Here is a 20635-nt window from a genome sequence, read left to right on the forward strand (position 1 = left end):
CAGGCTGGAGGCAGAGCGGTTTGATCTCAGCTCACTGCAGCTCCGGCTTCTCCTGGTTTACTTATTCTTCCCTGCTTCAGCCTCCTGAGTAGTTGGGATCAAGGGCCTCACCACCGCCTCCGGCTAGTTTTTTTTGTATTTCTTTTTAGTAGAGACTCTGGTTTCACCGGAGTAGATAGGATGGTCTCGACCCTGACCTCGCGGATCTCACTTCCATCTCGGCCTCCCCCAAAGTGCTGGGATTACAGGCTTGAGCCACCGCGCCCGGCCTAATTTTTGTATTTTGTAGTAGAGACGTGGTTTCTCCATATTGGGCAGGCTGGTCTCGAACTCCCGACCTGAGGTGATCCGCCCGCCTTGGTCTCCCAAAGTGCTGGGATTACAGGCGTGAGCCACTGCACCCGGCCGTGGGAGCAATTTTCTTTAACGCAGGATACATTAATACAGTGTATGAGATACAAGGTTAGTGGAGCTTTGCAAACAGAAGGGGAGGGACTACGAAGTCCGCACACACACACTTGGAGTTGGTGACGGAAGCAGAACAGCGGAGGGAAAGAGCTGACCTAGCACCTAAGGCATAGAGCACCTGGAAGCTGGGCCGAAAAGAGGAGCAAAAGGTACAGAGAACGACTAGGGGAGTGGGGGCCAGTCAAGGTTTGGGGTAGCAGAGGTCAAGAACCAAGGGAGGTATTTGAGCAAGACTTCAGAGACGGAAGTGAGTGGGCTGAGTGGCTCCGGGAGAAGGGCAGTCTGGGCAGGGGTGACCTGGGCAAAGGCCCTGAGACACGTAAGGTGCTGGCAGCAGGGTGGAGGGAGAGGTGTGGATGGTGGGTCAGAGGAAAGCCTAAAAGAGAAGACCTCGCTGGCCACCATCAAGACTTAGGCCTTTACTCAGTGCGATGGGACCCACTGTGGGGTGTCGAGCAGCGGGGCCTGATCTGACCCATCTTGTGAATCCATCCCCTGGGCTTCTGGGTGGAGAACGGGCTGAGCGTGGGAGGCGAGGGACTCGATGCATCCAGGGCTGAACTGCAAGGCATTGGGGGCTGACCACAACTGGACCCACAGCCACCCCCAGAGGCTGCCCCACCGTGGAAGGAAGGAAAGGGCATCCCTGAGGCTGTGGAGAGCAACCTGCATTGCCCCGCTCGGAATCTTCCTGGGGATGCAGGGGGGATGCAGAGCCACTGTGTTCGGCCGAATGGTGTTTTCTGTTTTTTTTTGTTTGTTTGTTTGTTTGTGTTTGTTTTTGTTTTTGAGACGGAGTCTCGCTCTGTCGCCCGGGCTGCAGTGCAGTGGCGTGACCTCAGCTCACTGCAAGCTCTACCTCCCGGGTTCACGCCATTCTCCTGCCTCAGCCTCCTGAGTAGCTGGGACTACAGGCGCTCGCCACCGCGCCCGGCTAGTTTTTTGTATTTTTAGCAGAGACGGGGTTTCATCGTGTTAGTCAGGATGGTCTTGATCTCCTGACTTCATGATCTTCCTGCCTCGGTCTCCCAAAGTGCTGGGATTACAGGCGTGAGCCGCTGCGCCCAGCCCAAGTGGTGTTTTTTAATAAAAAATTTTCTGAGCTGGGCCTGGTGGCTCACGCCTGTAATCCCAGCACTTTGGGAGGCCAAGGTGAGTGGATCACTTGAGGTCAGGAGTTTGAGACCAGCCTGGCCAACATGGCAAAACCCTGTCTCTACTAAGAATACAAAAATTATAGCTGGGCATGGTGGTGGTCACCTGTAATCCCAGCTACTTGGGAGGCTGAGACAGGAGAATCACTTGAACCTGGGAGGTGGAGGTTGCAGTGAGCCGAGATCGCACCACTGCACTCCAGCTTGGGAGACAGAGCAAGACTCCATCTCAAAAAAAAAAAAAAAAATTCTGACCAACTGAGAAGCAGAAATCACAGCATACTGCGCCCCGTAGACCCATCACCCAGATTAAACAACTATCAAAATGTTGACAAATTTGCAACCAGTATTATTACTATTTTTATTATTATTTTGCTGAACTAGGTACATTACAGCGAGTAGGCTATTTTCCTTCAAATTCTTCTAGACTTGTCTGTAAAAGACAACAGTGTCCTACATAGACGCAAGGCAGGGCAGAGTTTTATGCAGCGCCTCCTGTCCTCCTCGCCCTCCACTCTCCGTGGGCAGGCCCTGGGTCAGGGCTGGGGGTGCTTCGTTGGTCTCCGGAACAGCCAGGCCTCTGGGGCGGGGCCTGGAGCCCGGAGTAAGGGACTGGAGAACTGGGGGACCCGGAGGGGCGCCTGGGGATCCTGACACTGACTGGGGCGGCCACTTGGGACGACCCTGAAGGCCACCTCCCACGGCGGTGTCCGCTGGAGCCTGGGGCGCGCGCTGCGTGGTGTCCGTGTCCCACCCGCCCGGCGCCCCCAGTCTGGGGGTGTGGGTCCGTGCAGAGGTAGAAAAGTCCCAGAGCTGGGACTGGGGCCCGCCCTGAGGAACCTCCCTGACGTGGAGCCGAGGCTCCGTCCCTCCTTGGCCAACGCCTGCCCAGACAGGCAACAGGGGGTGACCCGGCCCCTTTCCCAGGGCGCCCATGTACCCGGTCGCCCCCGCCACCCCTCCCTCCCTCCAAGAAACGCACTGCGCCACAGGCACTCAGGGCGTTTATTGCGCTTGGGGCCAGGGTGTGGAGAGAGGGGCTCTTTGGGGAGGGCTGGGCGCATGGAGCAGCTGACCCCTGCAGGCACTCGGGGGCTGGACCCGCGGTTCCTCAGGCTGCTGCAGCTTGGATCCGCCCGGATGCCCCATCACCCCCGCTCTAGCCCCCAGCTGTCCCGAAGGTAGAGGGCCCCACGGTGCAGCCCACGGCCCTAGGAGGGCCCATGGTCCGCAGCTCCACGTGGCCGTGGTCTACCCATCCAGGAGAGCGGGCCCGCACACTGGTCTGCAGAGAGAGTAGGCCCGAGGCGCCCCCCTGGTGCCCCCTTCCTTGGGACCGAGGCCCCTGACCTGCCCCAACGCGATCTCCTCCTGGGAACACTGCCCTGGGCAACGTCTCACCCTCCCCCGAGCCGGACAGGCTGGGTCTGCCCCTGGCACTTCTGTCCCGAATCTGAGATCAGTGGAGTGACTAGGGCCTGGCTCTCCCAGCAGGGGTGTGACCTGGGGCCTGGCCCTCCCAGCAGGCCTGTGGGCACCGCTCACCCAACTGGGCAGCAGGACGTCCTGGCTGGGGCTCAAACCCACTTGGGGCGCGAGTAGCTGCATCTTCTGGGCACCTTCGGGAAACAGCTCCGGGGCTCGAGCTGAAGGTGGGGAGGGCGGGTGAGCTAAAGGGAAGGGGTTGGAGGGGCGAAGAGAGGGTGAGAGGGGCAGGGAGGGGTGAAAGGGGTGGGGAGGGGCCGGGACCGCGGCCACAGACACCAGGAGCCAGCGGTTCCGCCTTCCCGGTGCAGAAGGCACTGGTGCAGGCACAGGGGGACATTCCAGACCCGAAGCTGGGGGGTGTCTGGGCCTCCGCCCCGCAGCCCGCCCACTGTAGAGCTGCAGTCACTGGTTCTGCAGGCCCCCTTTCTGCGTCTCCAAGTACAGCAAAGCAAAGTGCTGGTAGTCGGAGAACGCCACTCGGATGTCAGTCAGGGCCACGGCTGGAGAAGCGAGAGCCGGTGACCCCAGGCCCAGGGCACGTCCCCCCAGCGTGGCACCCTTCATGCCCTGGCCCCAGGTGCCAACCCAGCAGCCCGCACAGCCCCCAGGACCCCCACCCCACAGCCCTGCCTGCCACCCCACCTTACCTAGGTTGCTGAACTGCCCCCTACAGCATCCTTGGTGAAAGTCATGTCCATTTTCTGGCACCTGCCATCGGACCTGGGGAGGAGGAGCCCCAATCCCCTGAGTGGCCACCCCTGCCCAGCGCCCAGGCCCAGAGCCTACCTTGCTGTCTCTGAGTCCAGGGTCCCTTGTTCACCCTCACAATCCTTAGAGAACATGGGACTTTAGGATGACTTTAGAGGTGGGGACACTCCTGCTGGGGGTGGGGGATTAAGCACCTGCTCATGGGCACACAGTCTGGAATGCAGGGTCTCCAGGTCCCCCTTCCAGACACACACATACAGAAGATGCACACATACACACATGCACACACACAGAGATACACAGACACACACAGAAGACGCACACATACACACATGCACACACACAGACAGACACAGACACAGATACACTGACAGACACACACATATATACACACACACTCACATAAAAGACACACGCAGAGATAGACACAGACACTCAGAAACAGATACGCAGACACACGGACGCATACAGCGATACACACACAGAGACACACGTACAGAGGTACACAGCTACACAGAAGACACACACACAGACACACACACACATGCAGAAATAGACACACACAGAGACACAGCCACATACAGTAATACACACACACACAGACATGCAGACACTTTTCTCAACACCGGGCCTCAGGCGGTGCTTCCTCCAGGGCCTGGGTCCCTCTGGACACCGTGTGGCTGCCATCTGGAGCTCTGCAGCACGGAGCCCTTGAGGACCCATGGTCTGACCTCGATGTGCTGGGGACACCGTGGTCCCTCTGGACTTTCATCTGGCCTCATCTGCTGAGTCTGATGGGCTTGTGGGGTCACTTACATGGGATATCCAAACTTGAGGGCCAGGTCACTGTTCTCCAAGAGGGTCACTAAGACCACAGGCATCTTCATGGTGTCCTTGGAGTCCAGGAAGTCCTGGTCATCTGACACCACCCCGACCATGTACCAGGTGCCCTGGAACTGCAGGGCAAGTGCAGGGAAGGCTAGAAGGCCGCCCCTGTGCCCTGGGCCTGAGCCCACCACGTTCTGTCCTGACACAGCTGCTTCCTGGCCAGGACAGGGGCTGCTGTACACACCTCCACCCTGATGCAGAACTGAGGGAGGGGGGCCTCAGCAGATGAGCAACTGGCCTCCACCAGCCCAGCACCGGCCTGTCTGCAGCTGGCACCCAGGGGGTACGGCTGGATGGGTGGGGCTGTGGCAAGGTCACAGGTCTATGTGGGGTGGGTGGGGACAGTGAGGGGCAGGCAGCTGTAACTTGTCCCAATTTTGGGCCCTGGGGAGTGATGGGGGATGCAACCGAAAAGCTAGGACGGAGGCCTGCAGTCTTCCCCAGCCAACGCCTACGCCAGTCAGATGGAACAGGTGTGGTGGGTGGTTTCCCATGCCCCCAGCCCTGCTGAGCCTGGATCAAAGAGAGTGTGGACAGGGACCTGGGGTGCAGTGCCAAAGCTGGGAGGACTCATTGCAGAGGAGGAGGAAACAGGGCTGGGCGCACCTGGCTAGCATCATAGTTGGCCTGGATGGGGACCTGGGCCTGGCCTGGGGACACCCAGAGCAGGGCAAGGAGGGAATTGATCAGCAGAGCCCAAAGCATCATGCAGCAAGGTGGCATGGCGTCTCCTTGGGACACAAGAGCAGGATAGAGCTGAGGTGGCTCCTCTGTAGGCTTTATGCCCCCAAGGTGCCCGGGGGCAGCTGGCCTGGGACTGCACCCACTGTGACAGGCTTCTGATCGAGTTGCACGCTGCAGCGCTCTGGCCTGGCTCCCTCCACCCAACCCCAGCCATGCCTTGCCTTTCCTCCGGGGTGGGGCCGGATGCCTGGCAGCTGAGGGTAGTTCTGATGGGCCTCTGGGCTAGGGGGCCTGCAGCTCACCCCATCCTGCCTCTCCAGCCTTCTGCAGCCCCTCTGGGATGTTGGATCCCCACTACCTTGAGCTCAGGCACAGCCCTAAGCTCCCTTCTCCGGGAAGGCCACCCAGAAGCTCACCCTCACCTCTGACCCTCAGAAAGGTTGATGCCTCTGCAGGGCCTGCTCAGGGGGGCCTGGTGGGCAGGTCACAGTGAGTCTTGCACATTGTGTACCTGAGAAAGGCTGCCTGGGTGGGAATCTGGGAGGGAGCAGGGTTGGGCAGGGCACCGGTGGGGCATGGTGTGCCCGTGGTGCCAGGGCTCTGGCGAGTGGACAAGGCTGTGATCTGGTGGCCCAGGTCAAAGGGCAGGGGGTGCCCAGGGAACCAGAAGGGATGTGGGGTGTCCTGTCCCCAGCCCACTCTGTCAGTCTGTCCTGATGGAGGGTGGAGACACTCTGGCATGTTTCCAACAAATGTTCCTTTTTTGTCCCCTGAAACCCTTATCTCTGCCCAATCTCAGTGTGTTAATCCCACACCTCAAGACACCCAACAGGTCCAAAGCTCCTCTGGGGCCTTAAGCCTCAGGCCTTTCCTGCTGAGGGGGTGACAGGGTGGGGTTGGGGGTGCAGGGTACCTGCCTAAGGGATTTAGATGAGTCACTGACCCCCCCTCCAGCTCAGCACCGGCCTGGTGGCAGTGGCAGCTGAGGGGGTATGGCTGGACGTGTGGGGCTGTGGGGCAGGGTCACACGACTGGGCTGGGTGGGAGACAGTGAGGGACACCCCCTCCTAGCTGTTCTGACTCAAGACGCCACTGGGAGCAAACACTAGAGGGTCTGTTCCTCTGTTGACCTCAGGCTGAGGTTTTATAGAGCAGGAGGTCCAGGTGGCCAGGGCCAGGCCCGGGACTGGTGACGACGGCGCAGACAGCCAGGAGCCAACCTACAGACTTGCTTCCGGAGTTTATTCCGCAGAGCCAGGATGAAGCCCGAGGGGGCAGGGGTGCTTTGGCGGGGAGCCAGGGCAGGGGCTCGGGGAAGGAACAGAGCGGAGACATCCAGATCGCAGGGGTCACCTGGCTGGCTGCGGTCCCAGCTTCAGCCCTGGGGAGTCCTGGGGGGTGCAACCGAAAGCCGAGGATGGAGGACTGCAGTCTTCCCCAGCCCACCCCCACTCCAGTCAGATGGAGCAGGTGCAGGATAGGGGGACTTTTCTCTGTCCCCAGCCCCGCTGAGCCTCGCTGAGAGAGCAAGATCCACCGCTGGGGCTCGGATCCCCGCTGCCCCAGGGTCTACAGACTCCACCCCTCCTAGCCCCAGGATCCACGGACTCCACCCTTCCCAGCCCCAGGATCCACGGACTCCAGCTCCAGCCTAGGCCTCCCTCCTGGGGGTGGTGGGTGAATCCGCCCCGAGCTTGCTCCCCTGAGCTCTCCCACGGCATCCATGCAGCGTCCTCGGACTTCCCCTTCCATCCCCTGTTCCCTCCCATCCCATCTCCCCTACCCTGGTTTACCCCTATCCCAGGTGCCAGATGCCCTCACTGCCAGATGGCCCCTGTGGTATAGCCCCTTGGCCTTTTCTGCCTGGGGCCTCACACCTGCACCCCCCAATCATGAGCCTTCAGGGGTCAGCCCTATTCCAGCCGCTGGGACAGGTTTTCCTTCTGAGCCTTACACCTGTGCACTCGTCAATGTGGGCAGCCCCTGTGTCTCCTGCCCAGCCCTGGACGACGGCAGCCATCAGGAAGGATGGGTCTGCAGCACCAGGCTGTCCTGGGGCCCTGATCCATCGCAGAGTGGGTTGGGTGGATGTGTGTTGAATGAATGAATGAATGAATGAATGAATGGAGTGGCTCACCTATTGTTCCATCATGCACTTATCTGCCAAGAAAAAAGCCGGGGCTGTCGTCAGAATCCCAGACTTAGGCCAATTTTCCCACTGGGCTTCCTGTCCCTCTCCTAATACAGAGCTCATCTTGACTGAGCCCCCAAACTGCACAGACCCCCCTATCACCTCCCACCTCTCCCCTGGCCCCTCAAAACAAAGAAAGGGTCTTTCTTCACCTCTGCCGAGAGCAGGCTGTCCGCCCCAGAAGGCTGTGCCTGAGCGCAGTATGGTTGGTCCTCCTGTATCCCCCATAGGCACCCTCTACCCTATGCTCCCCACCAGGCTGGAGCCCCACATCCTGGGAGCTGCTGGGGCCTGGCACAGAGTGGGCGCCTGGTCTCCATGTCCCCCATGGAGGGGGCTCCTCATGAAGGGGCTGCAGGAGGGAGGTTCTGACTCAAACACTCACCCCCTCTGTCCCTGGCCCAGGCCTCGAGCAGGGCGGGGCCACCTCCTCCCCTCTGCCTCTCCCTGTCCGGAGACTGCCTGCCTGCCTCTAATCTGACCCTAATCCTCTACACATCAGATTAGGACCCCTTACCGGTTTGGGGCAGGAAGACAATGGTATCCTCTGTGAAGCCCTGGGCCTTGCAGAAGGCGGTAAATTTCTCCTTTAACTCAGCCCTGGGGGTCTGGGTTCGGCCTGGGACAGGGTGGAGACGGAGCTGGCCTCAGCGGCGGGATGGTGTGTGCCCTGCCCTGGGTCTTGGGGAGCCCCCTCTGGTCATGCCTGTGTGCAGGCAGCGGTGGGCACATACTGTAGAGGGTGGCCATGCGGAAGTCCTCGCCGGGGCCCTTGCTGCCCTGGCTGTACAGCAGGGCGTAGTGGTCATAGTCGGTCTCCACCACTGACACAGAGTAGGTGCTGCCCCAGTCTGGGAACCCAAGAAACGACCCTGTTGGGGACTCAGCCCCACAAGCCTCACCTCTGCTTCAGGGAAGGGGTGCACTTGTGGGCTGTGGGGGCACTCAGGCCCTCAGCTAGCCCGGGATGCTCCCCCACCAGGCTGCTCTCCAGTCAGTGCCCTGCTCCCACCTGCACAGCCTGTGAACTCTGTCCCTAAACCAGAATCTGGGGCAGCCAGGCTCAGAAAACCAGGATGCCTGGTGCAGCGGCAGAACCCGCTGCCAGAACCGGAAGTGAAGAGCTTTCCCTGTGGGAGCCATTCCCCAGGTGGGAGTCATTCCCCAGGTGGGAGTGAGGAAGCCCCTGGGTCCTGGGGAGGAGAACTGGGAGGAGGCATGTGGAGGGGCCTTGGGGGGCTGCTTATGTGGGGAAAGCTCCAGAGGGCAGGGGAGGGGCCTGGCAAGACACTGGTGGGCTCCAGAGAGGATCCAAACCCCTGGAGGAACGGTCTCTCTGTCCCCAACACTTGTGTATGGGCAGTCATGCCCATGCCTGGCCTTGGCCTCTGACGCTGGTGGGGCAGCCATCACCCCCCACCCCATGGATCTCTGAGGCAGGGGGCTGGCCGAGAGTCGCCCGCATGTGTCGCCCCCAGGCTGGGCTCAGGAGCTGGTGGAGGCCCCACTCACGGGGACTCCGGTAGCTGTAGGAGCCAAGGGACCCCGCGGGCTGCAGCAGCATGGTTCGGGTCTCACACTGGTTTTTCCTGTAGGTGGGTGACCTCGGGGTCAGGGGTTAGGCCCGAGGGTGCTCCTGGACCTCTCCGTCCCAGCAGCCCACCTGCCCGCTGTCCCACCTGAGGAAGGTGGAGGTCAGGTTGAAGCCACCATCCGCGGCAGGGGCCACCACCGACTTGCACATGGACAGCGCCGCCTTCTTCTCCTGGAGCCAGCTCGAGTTGGAGGCGAGGCCCGCGCTGAACCAGCGCCCCAGGAACTGCGGCGAGCGACCCCCAACCGCGTCGGCCAGGACCCTCCGGACCCGCTGGTGCCGACCCCTGGAGGCGCCTCTGCCCCTCCCGCTCCAGTCTCCAACCCCGCCCCGCCCCCACGCTCAATCACGCCCCGCCCCAGGAACTGGCCCCGCCCCAGGAGCTGACCCCGCCCCTCACGCCCCCGCCCCAGGGGCTGACCTCGCCCCTCGCGCCCCTCACGACCCCGCCTCAGAGGCTGGCCCCACCCTTCACGTCCCCGCCCCGGGAGCTGACCACGCCCCTCACGCCCCTTGTACCGCCCCATGAGGTGGCCCCGCCCCTCACGCCTCCGCCCCAGAAGCTGGCCACGCCCCTGGCACCGAGCACGCCGTCTGGCCACGCCCCTCCCGAGGACTGTCCCTCACCCTCACACACCGCCCACCAGCCAGCTCGGGCCCCTCCGCCCCCAGTCCCGATTCTGTGCCCCTGGCGGAGCGCCCGGCCCATACAGCGGGCGGCTGAGGACGTCGCATTCCTGACGGGGGTCGGGGCGGGTCTTCCGCTCCGCTCCGCGGACCGCTGGGAGTCTCCTCGACGCCGAGGAGGGGCGCGCGGCCGGGGAACCCGAGCTCTGGCGCGTCCCCGCGCAACTCCCGGGCGAGAGCGCGCGTCGCTGGCTGGCTGTGCGGTGCGCGTCCCCCCGACCCCCCACCGCGCACGGCGTTTTTGGCGCCATCCCCGTGCCCCACCCGCCCGTGTCCTGGCACCCAGGTGTGGAACGTGCGCTCGTGTGTCCTCTGGGGGTCGCGTGCCCGTAGGAGTGGCCGTGTTTGGATGGCGTGGGAGCGTGTGTGGCCCGGTGTCTGCGTGGCCCATCAGGGGAGACGGGACGTGGTGCCCAGGGAGGGCCTCTCGCGGTCAGTCTCCTGGGGCAGCTACCCAGCCTCCTTCCTGCACGCCCGTTCAGTCCTTGGCCGGCACTGCCTGGCACTGCGGGACGTCGCTCGCTCCTCCCGGGGAGAAGACCCAGCCGGAAAGTGCCCTTCCCCTGCCCTTCCCCTTGGGGATGGCTCAGGGAAGCCCCTCACCTTGTCCGGCTGGAAGTCGGGCTGCACGGAGACCTGGGCCTCGGGTGCTGCCTGTACGCCGCCCAGCAGCCCGAGCAGGACCAGTCCCATCCACAGCGTGTGATGAGTAGCCATTCTCCTGCCGCAGAGCAGGTGTCCGGGGCCTGGTGCCAGTGGTGTGGGAGAGCGAGGGAGGTGTGCGGAAGGTGTGCAGGAGGAGCGGAGGGCACTGAGGAGACCCCTATTTATGGGCCAGGCTTGGCCTCCACCCAGGGCCCGAGGACAGCCCACTGAAGACTCGTGATGCTGGGGGATGGGGTGGCCGGGCACAGCTGCAGCCTCGTCCCCCACAGGGCGCTTATGCAAGAGACCTGGGCCTGCTGCCCCGGCTGAGGCAGTGTGGGGTGAGGCAGAGGCCCCTGCCCACTGGTCCCAGAGACTGAGCTGGCAGGGACCTTGCCCACCCTCCTCCTGCTGGCAGGGCGCACCAACCCAATGGCCCTGATAGGGCAGAGGCTGTGTTTCTCAGCCATGCCCGCCTCCGAGGCCTCTGGTCTCTTCCCACTGGGGGCCAGGACCCACATCTCGCAGCCCCTACCATCATTCCCTTTCCGAGCCCTGCCACCCCAGAAGGGGACACAAAGCCCCACTTCCACCCTGAGAAGCCCAGCAAGTGAAGCGCTGATGAGAAGCTCAGGCCAAGGTAGAGAAACTTGATCTGCCCTGCAGGGTCCTGAGGGCCAGGTGTGCTGGGCACGGCTTCCCCCATGGCCGGCTGTTGGGGCTCTGATAGTGACCCCTGGGCACCCATTTCAGCCTGGGGCACCTTTGGGCTTGCGCACGGGCCCTATCCACTTGCCAGAGGCTCCACCTTCTCCCAGCAACCTCCCCACCCCGAGTCTGACCCCCACCGACTCTGGTCCTCCCCACTCCGAGTCTGATCCAGACTCGGGAGCACCCCATGGGGCTGTCCTGTTACCCCAGTGCTGCACCCAGCTCCTCGGGCCCCTCCAACTCGTCGACCCTGGCTCGGGCCCTGTCACAGGCCGTCACAGGCAGGCACATGCGGTGGGCCCTGTCTGGATTCTGTTGGGACTGAGCTTCCCTGGCAGGCGTGGTGGGTGAGCACTGCCGCTGGTCTGAAGGTGGGCCGGGGTGGGGAGCTGGGAAATGTACGTGAGAGCAGGAGTGAGTGGGATGAGGTGGGGTGGTGAGCTTCTAGGGGGCCGCTGGCGACCACTAGGGGCTGGAGCCTGTCTTCTTCCTGGATTCTGTGGCCCATCCCTTGCTGGGGGCTCATGAGCCCTGGGAGTGGGCTGGCATGGACTGCTTCCTTGTTCCCCCTTCCCAATGCCTGGGGGTCAAGGAGCCCAGACTGGGGGAGGCGCATGCCTATGTAGCAGCAGCGGCTAGTGGGCAGCACTGGTGTCAGGGCTGGTGGGGGTGGCCGGGCAGCGTCCCAGGGAGAGGCCAAGGTGAGGGAGTGAGTCCCAGGGAGCCGGGAGGCACCGGAGAGGCGGGGGAAAGAGGGCAAAAGTGCAGGGGGGCCAAGGTAGCCCTGAGAACCCACTCCTCCACCCAGGCCTCCCATCAGCCCCTGCCTGGAGCAGCGGTGTGCTGCTGGCTCAGATGCCATCTGTACCCTAGGTTGAGAGGGAGGGTCTGTTGGAACAGATAGGGGTGGGGTGCCTAAACCCGGGACCCTGCATGGCCCCCAGGCCTGACTCAGCTACAGAGCTGGGGGCTCCCATCAGGACAAGGGAGGGGCAGGAAGAGAGTTGTGGCTGTGACATCGTCACAAGACTGGCCTCCTGCCCGCTGCCAGCTGAGTCCAGACTGTCATTCCACCCTGGTGGGGCTGGTGGCTCACCCACTGGCCTGGCTGGAGGTCCCAACCCGGACCAGGCCAGTCCACGACAAGAGCGCCTCCCAGTGGTAAGCAAGCCCTGGGGCGTGGTGGCAGGTGGCCCAGGGCAGGGAGACCCGGGACACGTGGCTCTGGGTCTGAATGGCTTCCGTCAGGGCAGGCCTGGGTCACCTGCCAGGGAGGGACTCTGAAGCCTAATGGGGCAAGGTCTTCCCATAGCCAAAGGGGTTCCCAGGGATCTCGGGTGTCCAGCCCTCAAACCCGGTGCCTAGAACAAGGACCAAGCCCCTCCTCTTCCTCATTTTCTAGTGGGCAGCAGAAGGCCCGGCAGGTCCCATGTCCCTTCTCCCTGACCAGTTGTTACTGAGACCATGTGGTCATTGGCGCCTGGGGAGCTGGAAGAGCTGACAAACTCATGCTTCGGTTCAGGAACCGACTCCTCAGTCCCTGTGGTCAAGATGGCCAGCGGGAGGTCAGGGACACTCCCCAGACACGGTTGAGTGAGGACCAGTGAGTGGAAGCCGCCCACGAGCCCTGATTCATGGGCGCACCTGGGCTCACCCGAGGGCTGGAGATTCGTCTCTCACCACATCCAGGAAGGGCAGGGCAGTTGCCAGCTCCTGGTGAACACACGCCGGGTTTCTCCCTCCTCCCCCCACTAGGATTGTGCGAGGTGGACAGGGGCAGAAGGGGCCTTCACGGAGCTTCTTGCAGCTTGGGCAGGGACAAGGACCCCCCCGCTGCACACTCTCTGTGTCCTTCCCTTTGCTCTGAGCTTGGCTGCCAGGCAGGACCTTGGTGGAGCCTGGGGGAGGGCTGGGCAGGAAGGAGGCTGGCCGCCCCACCCCGCTGCTCTGGGAACCAGTTGCTTTGAGTCACAGAATGCAGGGACTTGGCCTCCACCCTAAGAAGTCACGAAGTCCATCCCCCTGCCTGCGGCCCGGGCAGGTCAGAGACAAGACTGGTGGCCTGGGCCTGGGCTCCCAGAACTGACCCCAACCTTCTCCTGGAGGGAAGCTATGTCTGCCCTGGGGCCCTGGCCAGCATCCTCTGGGGGCAGTGGTGCCCCTATCCAGCGTCCCCACCAATGGTTTGCCCTCGAGGGCCGAGGCTGACCCAGTGACTGGTGGGACCTGAGCTCGACTGGGTGTCCACCAGCCTCAAATAAACTCATGGGAACCTCGTGAGCCCCGCCCACCTGTGGCCGGGGATCAGCTCCCCCAGCCTGGGATTGGGGAAGGGCAGCCTCTACACTCCACCTCTCAGAGGTACCCAAGCCTCCCGGCCCCAGAGGCTCACTCCTGCCAGAGCTGCCCCACTAAGGATCTTCTGTAGGGGAGGGCAGTGCCCAGGGTCACTGAGACTCTGTGTGGAGTGTTCTGAACAAGTCGGGCAGAAGATCCAGGCCCAGCCCTGACCGGGGGTAGGCATGGAGGTGGGGAGCAGCCTCTGGAATCGGGTCTCCACTTGTGCCCTGCAGGAGCCAGCCCTTTGTGCTGAATGGTCCTTCTGGCTTCTGGTCTCTGTGGGGAGCGGTGCCCAGCCTGGTGCATTGTAGCCGGGGAGACCAGGGCCGGGTGCAGTGAGGGCAGCCCAGCTCAGAGCTCCTCTAGGGGCAAGAAATTCTCCCCCAGGCCTCCCTGTGTCAAGGGAGCTGCTCTGTGACTGAAGGGGGCCTGAGTGGACGGGCCACGTGGGACCGCCCCTCCTCAGGGCATCTCTGAGCTGCTCAAAGCATGGAGACCACTCTTCACCCAGCCCGCCTCTGTGTTCTTGGCTGTTAGGTTGTTTACTGACATTGGGAACGGCCACCTCTTCACTCACCCTTTCTGGCCGCCTCTCCCAGCACCATCCTGGAGGTCAGGCTTCCCCAGCAGCCGGGGATGGGGCAGAGGACAAGGGAGCCGGGGACAAGCCAGAGGACAGGGGAGCAGGTGTGTCCCTGGGACTTGAGACTCGTATGTGCGTTGCTGGCCATGAGGTCCAAAGACAGTTATGGCCAAGCTGCAGCCAATTTTGCTACTTTGGAGCCAGGGCTGGGTTGGCTGTCTCTGGGGGACAAAGGGCAATTTGGGGGTGCTGCAGCGATCTGTCCAATGTGGGGCTCCAGCAGGCTTGGCAGAGGCTGCTGCATCCCAAAGGCAGCAGGGCCGTGAGGAGGGGGTGGCCTAACCCCCGACACCACACCCACACCCCCAGCCTCGAGACGCTCGGCTCCAGGATCCCGGTGCTGTGAGCGGTGCTGTGGACCTCTGAGGCCCCGTCTGACTTCAGGAGCGCCCAGCTAGGTCATGGAAGGTCAGGGCTAAAGTGTCCCCACCTTGCCCATTTAGGGGCTGGGCGGGAGCTCCCCAGGCCAGCGGGGTCTGGGCAGGGGCCAAGCCTGGGAGGGCCTTGCCTAAGGACCCCTGGGTCACTGTAGCACCAGGCTGGGCACCGCTCCCCACAGAGGCCAGAAGCCAGAAGGACCATTCAGCACAAGGGGCTGGCTCCTGCAGGGCACAAGTGGAGACCCGGTTCCAGAGGCTGCTCCCCACCTCCGTGCCTACCCCCGGTCAGGGCTGGGCCTGGATCTTCAGGGTCTCCTAGCTCCCATCTGGGGAACGTGGGGTGGCCACAGGGAGCCTGGGCCCATACCCCTGAGATGGGGGCTCCTGCCTCTCACTCTGGGGTTCCTTCGAGGCAACCCAGGAGGACAGAGCCACAGCTCTGAGAAGAGCGAGCGGTGAGGGAAGTGCTCCTAGCAGGGGCAGGGGGTGCCAGGTGCTGTGGAGCTTGGCAGGGCCCCTCAGTCACAGGCCTCCATGGCCTCTGGTCACCCCATGGTCCCAGCCCCCCAGCCTAGGGCAGTTTCTGCTGGGCACCATGGAGGGTGGCCTGTGTTTGAGGATGAATCTGGCTCTGTTCACCTGAGAGTGTGGGACAGGCCAGGAGAGCACCCAGCTGGGAGGGAGGCAGCTGCTGGGATCCACGAGGCCCTCCTTCCTCCCGGCCCTGGCACCCGCTCTGCCCCTCTCTCCCCCGCAGGTCTCTTCGTCTCCATTCTCTCACTGCAGCCCCTCCGCGATTCTCTGCCTGGGCCTGCCACACTCTGTCCTGAGGACAGTGGAGCCTGGCCCGGCCCTTGGCGACCCCACCCTCACCGCCAGTCCCAGCCTTGCTGGTGCCCCCTTCCCGTGGGAGGCTCAACCACACCTGCCCCTACCACCCCATCAGAAATAAACTGTCTGTGCCAGGAGGAGCCGGATCCAACTGTCCTTGAGCACGGGGTGACTGTGGGTGGGCAGGGCCGCCAGGAGCAGCCCAGGTTCCAAGCCCAGTCTGGGGCAGGAAGGGAATGTGGTCAAGGCTTATGCCCAGGATCTGGTCAAATTTGATAAATTTCTCCCTCAGGTCGAAATCCAGCTCCTTCCCCTACCCTGTGCCAAGAAGGGGGGTGAGCCCTGGGGAGAACCCTCCCTCCCCAGCCCAGCCCTCAGGGGGTCCTGGGTGGCCCCTTCCCACCGTGCTCAGGGCCTCACCAAGCAGCTGGGCCTGGGTCCCTTCTCCTGGCGCCTGGTCTCGGCGTAGCCTCCATCTTGTCATTTTCCAGCCCCACCTCTGCAGGGAGCAGGCGAGGGTCAGGATCCTACTGCTGGGGACAGGCTGCTGACCGTGCCCCCTCTGGAGCCACACCAAGACCTTCCCTGGAGTGTCCTTTTTAATTTATTTATGTTTTTAGGGTCAGGGTCTTGCTCTGTCACCCAGGCTGGAGTGCAATGGCACGATCACAGCTCAATGCAGCCTCCTGGGCCCAAGCGATCCTTCCTCCTCAGCCTCCCAAGTAGCTGGGACTACAGGCATGCACCGCCACACCCAGCTCATTTTTCTATTTTATTTTGTAGAGACAGGGTCTCACTCTGTTGCCCAGGCTGGTCTCGAACTCTTGACCCCAGTTGATCCTCCTGCCTCGGCCTCCCTAAGTGCTGGGATTACAGATGTGGAGTGTCCTTAACTTGGGGGCAGTTCTGGGCCTTTCTTGGGGTGTCAGGCAGGGAAGACTCAGCCTCCTGGCCTCTAAGGGAGTTCTGATCTGGCTGCTTCTCAGGGACAGGGGTCCTGGCCCAGCATTTGCAGAGTGGGTCCCTGTGGGAGGAGGAGGTTGTGGTGGGGAGAGGCTGGGGCGAAGGCTTTGGGGAGGGGCAGGTTGGGTGAGCTGGGGGGGAGGCTTCCTGGCCTCCTGGAGGGTCCTGCTCCCCACTCTTCCTGAGGCTGCTCTTCCTGGCAGCCTGCCTGTCCCCACCCCTGACCATGTCCCTGCCCGTGGCAGTTCTCACTGTATGCGTGGAATTGGGGCGTCCAAGCCACAGTCACTGTGTCCCTTGGCCCTGCACCCTGCCCTGATCTTCCCCTGCCCCTGGGTCTCAGGACAGGCTCCTCCTCCAAACTGCAGGCCCTGGGAGAGGAGCAGGGGCCCTACAGCTGTGCTGAGGGTGTGGGTGAGCTCCCTCAAGGCAGGCGCTGCCTCTTTCTGCCCACGGGGACCGCCCACGGGGTCTGCCCACCTGCCTGTCTGTATGAGGGGTCTCCACCCCCAGCCCTCCATCTCCCCTCCCCGGGCAGTCCCATCACCTGGCAGGGGCTGTTGGCACCGAGCTTCAGCTGAGCAGGCTGGACGTGACCACGGCTGCCACCAACATCCTGAATTGGGACCTGCGCTCCGGCCTGAAGGTGTTGACTGCCAGCCCCAGGACGCACCACTCCCCCAGAACTGCAGGGACTGGCGGTGGGCAGGGCCAGGACCCCCTCCCCAGGCAAGGGTCCCAGGCTGGGCTGGTACCTGTGACTCTGGCAGGAGCCTGGATCTGACAGGGATGGGTGACCCTGGCCAGGGGGTGGGCAGCCTTCTGGAGCCTCAGTTTCTCCACTTGCACAGAGGGCGTGAGCTCTTCCCACCTGGCAGGGTTCTCCAGGGCCGTGGGGGCCATGCGCACTGTGGCAGTCAGGCCCATTGGCCCAGCTGCACCCTCCTTCCTCCTTCCCCATCCTGGAGGCCACTCACCTGCTCCTTCCTGAGGCTGGAGACAGATCTTGTGGAAAGGCACGTTCAGGCCCCTCTGGGGGCCCTTGCTGTGGCTGGAGTGTCCCCAGCACGGTGAGGCCCACCCACAGGGGTCCTAGGGCTCCCCACGGGGCTGCAGGGGGCAGGACTCCTGGGCTGCAGCAGGCCTGGCAAGGGGGGAGGAAGGGAGTAGGGAAGGGGGTGGGTGAGGGTCTGGGCTGGGACCCCCTAGTAATGAGGTCCCCTGCTGGCCCGCACCCCAGGATAAGCAACCTCTTTTTCTCCAAGTGCAGGAAGGGTGCTCCTCTCCCTCCTCAGCAGGGGGGCTAAGGGGAGAGGCGGGGCAGAGGGAGGTTGGGCTGGGGAGGTAGGGGGCCCTCCTTGGACTCGGCCCAGCAAAGGTTGAGGAGCATGCGTTCCACTGGCGCCCACCGTTCCCTGGTCTCAACCTTCGGAGGGGATCGAGGGTGGAAATATGGGCTGGGGGTGGGCACCCGCAGAGACCACCAGCTCCCAGGGAGGTCCCAGGCCTCACCTCTGATTCCCAAAGCCCAGGTCCCTGCCCTCGTACGCCTACATCCATCCTCAGAGCTGTTGCCCCAAAGGCTCCTGGCCAGCCCTGGGTCTGGGTGTGATGGCGGAAGACACCGTGCGAGGGTCCACTGTGTGCCCAGCATGGGTGGCCTCCCTGGAGCCTCCCCGCCTTGTCCTGCCCTGAGGCATCAGCAGGATCAGGCCAAGCTGTTCCCTGACCTGGGACAGGCTGCAGAGGGGAGCGCTGGTGGTGGGTGGGACGGAATGTGTCTGTGCTGAGGCTGCTGGCACCCACCCTGCTCTGCCCACAGGTCTAGTCTGGGCCAGGACCTCCCTGATGCAGCCCCACCCCCGTCCTCCAAGCCTCCTCTCTCACAGGCACAGCAGGTCTTGGCCCCACTCCCCCAGGGCCCCCAGCCCACCTGCTTCCCCTCGACTGCTGCTGTGTGGGGCAGCTGTGGACTTCTTACCACCCTGGTCCTGTAATGAGGCCCCTGGGGATGGCTGACCCTGGGAGGCCACTGCTGACCTAGGCTGGGGCTTCCCCAGAGGAACTTGGCCTTGGCCTTGGCCTGGCCACAGCCCAGTTCTCAGGGGTCCCAGGGAACATGTGCGTTTCTGAATTCAGGGCTTGGTGACTCAGACACTTGGCTGTGGGGGTGCATCAACTCTGGGCCCCGTTGGCAGAGGCATGATGGGCAGGTGGGCCAGAGGATATGGGCACAGGCTGGAGGGTCCAGACACCTCCCTCTGGGCCCAGCAGTCTCCGGGTTCCCCTAAGGCCTTGGGGGGCCTCTGTCCTCTTCCAGGGTCCAAGCAGCTCCCTGGAGCTCAGCCTGGGTTGGGGAGCATCTTGTGGGTCCTTGGTCTCTACCTTACCGCAGGTAAGGCAGAGTTTTTTTGAGACGGAGTTTCGCTCTTGTTGCCCAGATTCTATCTCAAACATAAATAAATACATTAAAAAAATGGTTACTTCAGATATATATTTTATTTATAGATAGATAGATAGAGATATAGATATATATGTTTTCGTTTTTTTTTTTTTTTTTGAGGCGGAGTCTCACTCTGTTGCCCAGGCTAGAGTGCAGTGACGCGATCTCAGCTCACTGCAACCTCTGCCTCACGGATTCAAGTGATTCTCCTGCCTGAACCTCCCGAGTAGCTAGGATTACAGGCATGCGCCACCACGCCCAGCTGATTTTTGTATTTTTAGTAGAGATGTGGTTTCTCCATGTTGGCCAGGCTGGTCTCGAACGCCTGACCTCAGGTGATCCGCCCTCCTCAGCCTCCCAAAGTGCTGGGATTACAGGCGTGAGCCGCTGCACCCAGCATAGAATGTTTTATATTTACAGAAAAAAAATGTGAAGACAGATGAGGGAGTTCCTGCGTGCCCCTCCCCCAGTTTCCCACTCGCTGGCGTCCTAATTCGCGTGATCCCTTTGTCACAATCAGTGAGCCAGTGTTGGGACGTCCAGTCAGCTGACGTCCAGGCTTTCTCCAGATTCCCTTAGTTACTGAAGCTCCCTTTCCAGGTCACCACGTGACCTTGTGTCTCTCATCCGTGGGCTCCTCCTGAGTGACGTTTCTCAGCCTTTCCTGGTCCTTGATGACCTCAGCGGCCTTGAGGGGTGCTGCTCAGGTGTCTGTGGGGCACCCCTCAGTTGGGCTCTGTCTGCTGAGTTTCTCACGCTGAATCCGGTGATGGTCGGGGAGGAAGAGAATGGGGGCGGGGCTTCCACCATGTCACACGGGGGACACCATCAGTGCGACCTTCACTGCCCACGTTGACCTTGGTACCTGGCTGGGGTTCCCTCACCCTCACCCTGCGCCTCTCTGTCTTTTTTTTTTTTTTTTTGAGGCGGAGTCTTGCTGTGTCGCCCAGGCTGGAGTGCAGTGGCCAGATCTCAGCTCACTGCAAGCTCCGCCTCCCGGGTTCACGCCATTCTCCTGCCTCAGCCTCCCGAGTAGCTGGGACTACAGGCGCCCACCACCTCGCCCGGCTAGTTTTTTGTATTTTTTAGTAGAAACGGGGTTTCACCGTGTTAGCCAGGATGGTCTCAATTTCCTGACCTCGTGATCCGCCCGTCTTGGCCTCCCAAAGTCCTGGGATTACAGGCTTGAGCCACCGCGCCCGGCCCGTCTTTTTCTTTTTGAACTGTCCTCTCTGGATGAAGTCCCTGTGTGCGACCCCTACCTTCCCCGGAAGGGGATTTCACACACATTTGCAACTTTGCTGCACTGAGATTTGTCTCTGCTCTCCCACGGGTAGGCACAGCCTTTCACTGACATCCATGTGGACATCAGGTATTTTACGCTTTGGCTCACACCCTAGTGTCACATCCTGTTTCGTGGCTCATATTGGGCCAGCTTCAGTTACTGGCAGCTTTTCCATTGGCTTCTGAGTCCTTCTCTGCAAAACATTTTTTGTTGTTGTTGTTGTTGTTGTTTTTGAGACGGAGTTTCGCTCTTGTCGCCCAGGCTGGAGTGCAGTGGTGTGACCTCAGCTCACCTCAACCTCCACCTTCCGGGTTCAAACGATTCTCCTCCCTGAACCTCCCGAATAGCTGGGACTACAGATGCCCGCCACCACACCTGGCTAATTTTTGTATTTTTTAGTAGAGATGGGTTTCTCCATATAGGTCAGGCTGGTCTCGAACTCCCAACCTCAGGTGATCCGCCCGCCTCAGCCTCCCAAAGTGCTGGGATTATAGGCGTGAATCACCACACCCAAACTCTGTGATATGTTTTG

General features: G+C 62.1%; 3 protein-coding genes across 5 annotated transcripts; all 3 read right to left on the reverse strand.

The window, feature by feature from the left end:
* Positions 1–1958: 1958 nt before the first annotated feature.
* LOC108580400 (lipocalin-like 1 protein) lies at positions 1959–6202 on the reverse strand. 2 transcript variants are annotated; one of them, XM_021927018.2, is made up of 4 exons: positions 5313–6202; positions 4635–4774; positions 3758–3830; positions 1959–3268 (listed from the first exon to the last, which is right to left on the reverse strand). In XM_021927018.2, the coding sequence occupies exons 1-3, from the start codon at positions 5427–5429 to the stop codon at positions 3758–3760; spliced, it is 330 nt and encodes a 109-aa protein (XP_021782710.1). In that variant the 5' UTR covers positions 5430–6202; the 3' UTR covers positions 1959–3268. The 2 variants fall into 2 exon arrangements, with proteins under 2 accessions (XP_021782710.1, XP_017804944.1); XM_017949455.3 differs by having other exon boundaries at positions 2614–3610.
* On the reverse strand, positions 2614–3698 carry LOC101014841 (lipocalin-like 1 protein). The gene is given in 2 exon segments (XM_017949454.2): positions 2614–3442; positions 3444–3698. Coding segments are annotated over 2 exon segments (381 nt in total). The 5' UTR covers positions 3675–3698; the 3' UTR covers positions 2614–3292.
* A 409-nt stretch (positions 6203–6611) lies between the features above and the next one.
* On the reverse strand, positions 6612–10723 carry PTGDS (prostaglandin D2 synthase). 2 transcript variants are annotated; one of them, XM_009187800.2, is made up of 7 exons: positions 10466–10723; positions 9261–9400; positions 9094–9170; positions 8316–8432; positions 8099–8200; positions 7528–7550; positions 6612–6781 (listed from the first exon to the last, which is right to left on the reverse strand). In XM_009187800.2, the coding sequence occupies exons 1-6, from the start codon at positions 10577–10579 to the stop codon at positions 7528–7530; spliced, it is 573 nt and encodes a 190-aa protein (XP_009186064.1). In that variant the 5' UTR covers positions 10580–10723; the 3' UTR covers positions 6612–6781. The 2 variants fall into 2 exon arrangements, 1 of the variants encoding a protein (XP_009186064.1); XR_638036.2 differs by having other exon boundaries at positions 8099–8432.
* Positions 10724–20635: the final 9912 nt, after the last annotated feature.

Source organism: Papio anubis, chromosome 13 (genome assembly GCF_008728515.1).
Source record: "Papio anubis isolate 15944 chromosome 13, Panubis1.0, whole genome shotgun sequence".
Classification (NCBI taxonomy): domain Eukaryota; kingdom Metazoa; phylum Chordata; class Mammalia; order Primates; family Cercopithecidae; genus Papio; species Papio anubis.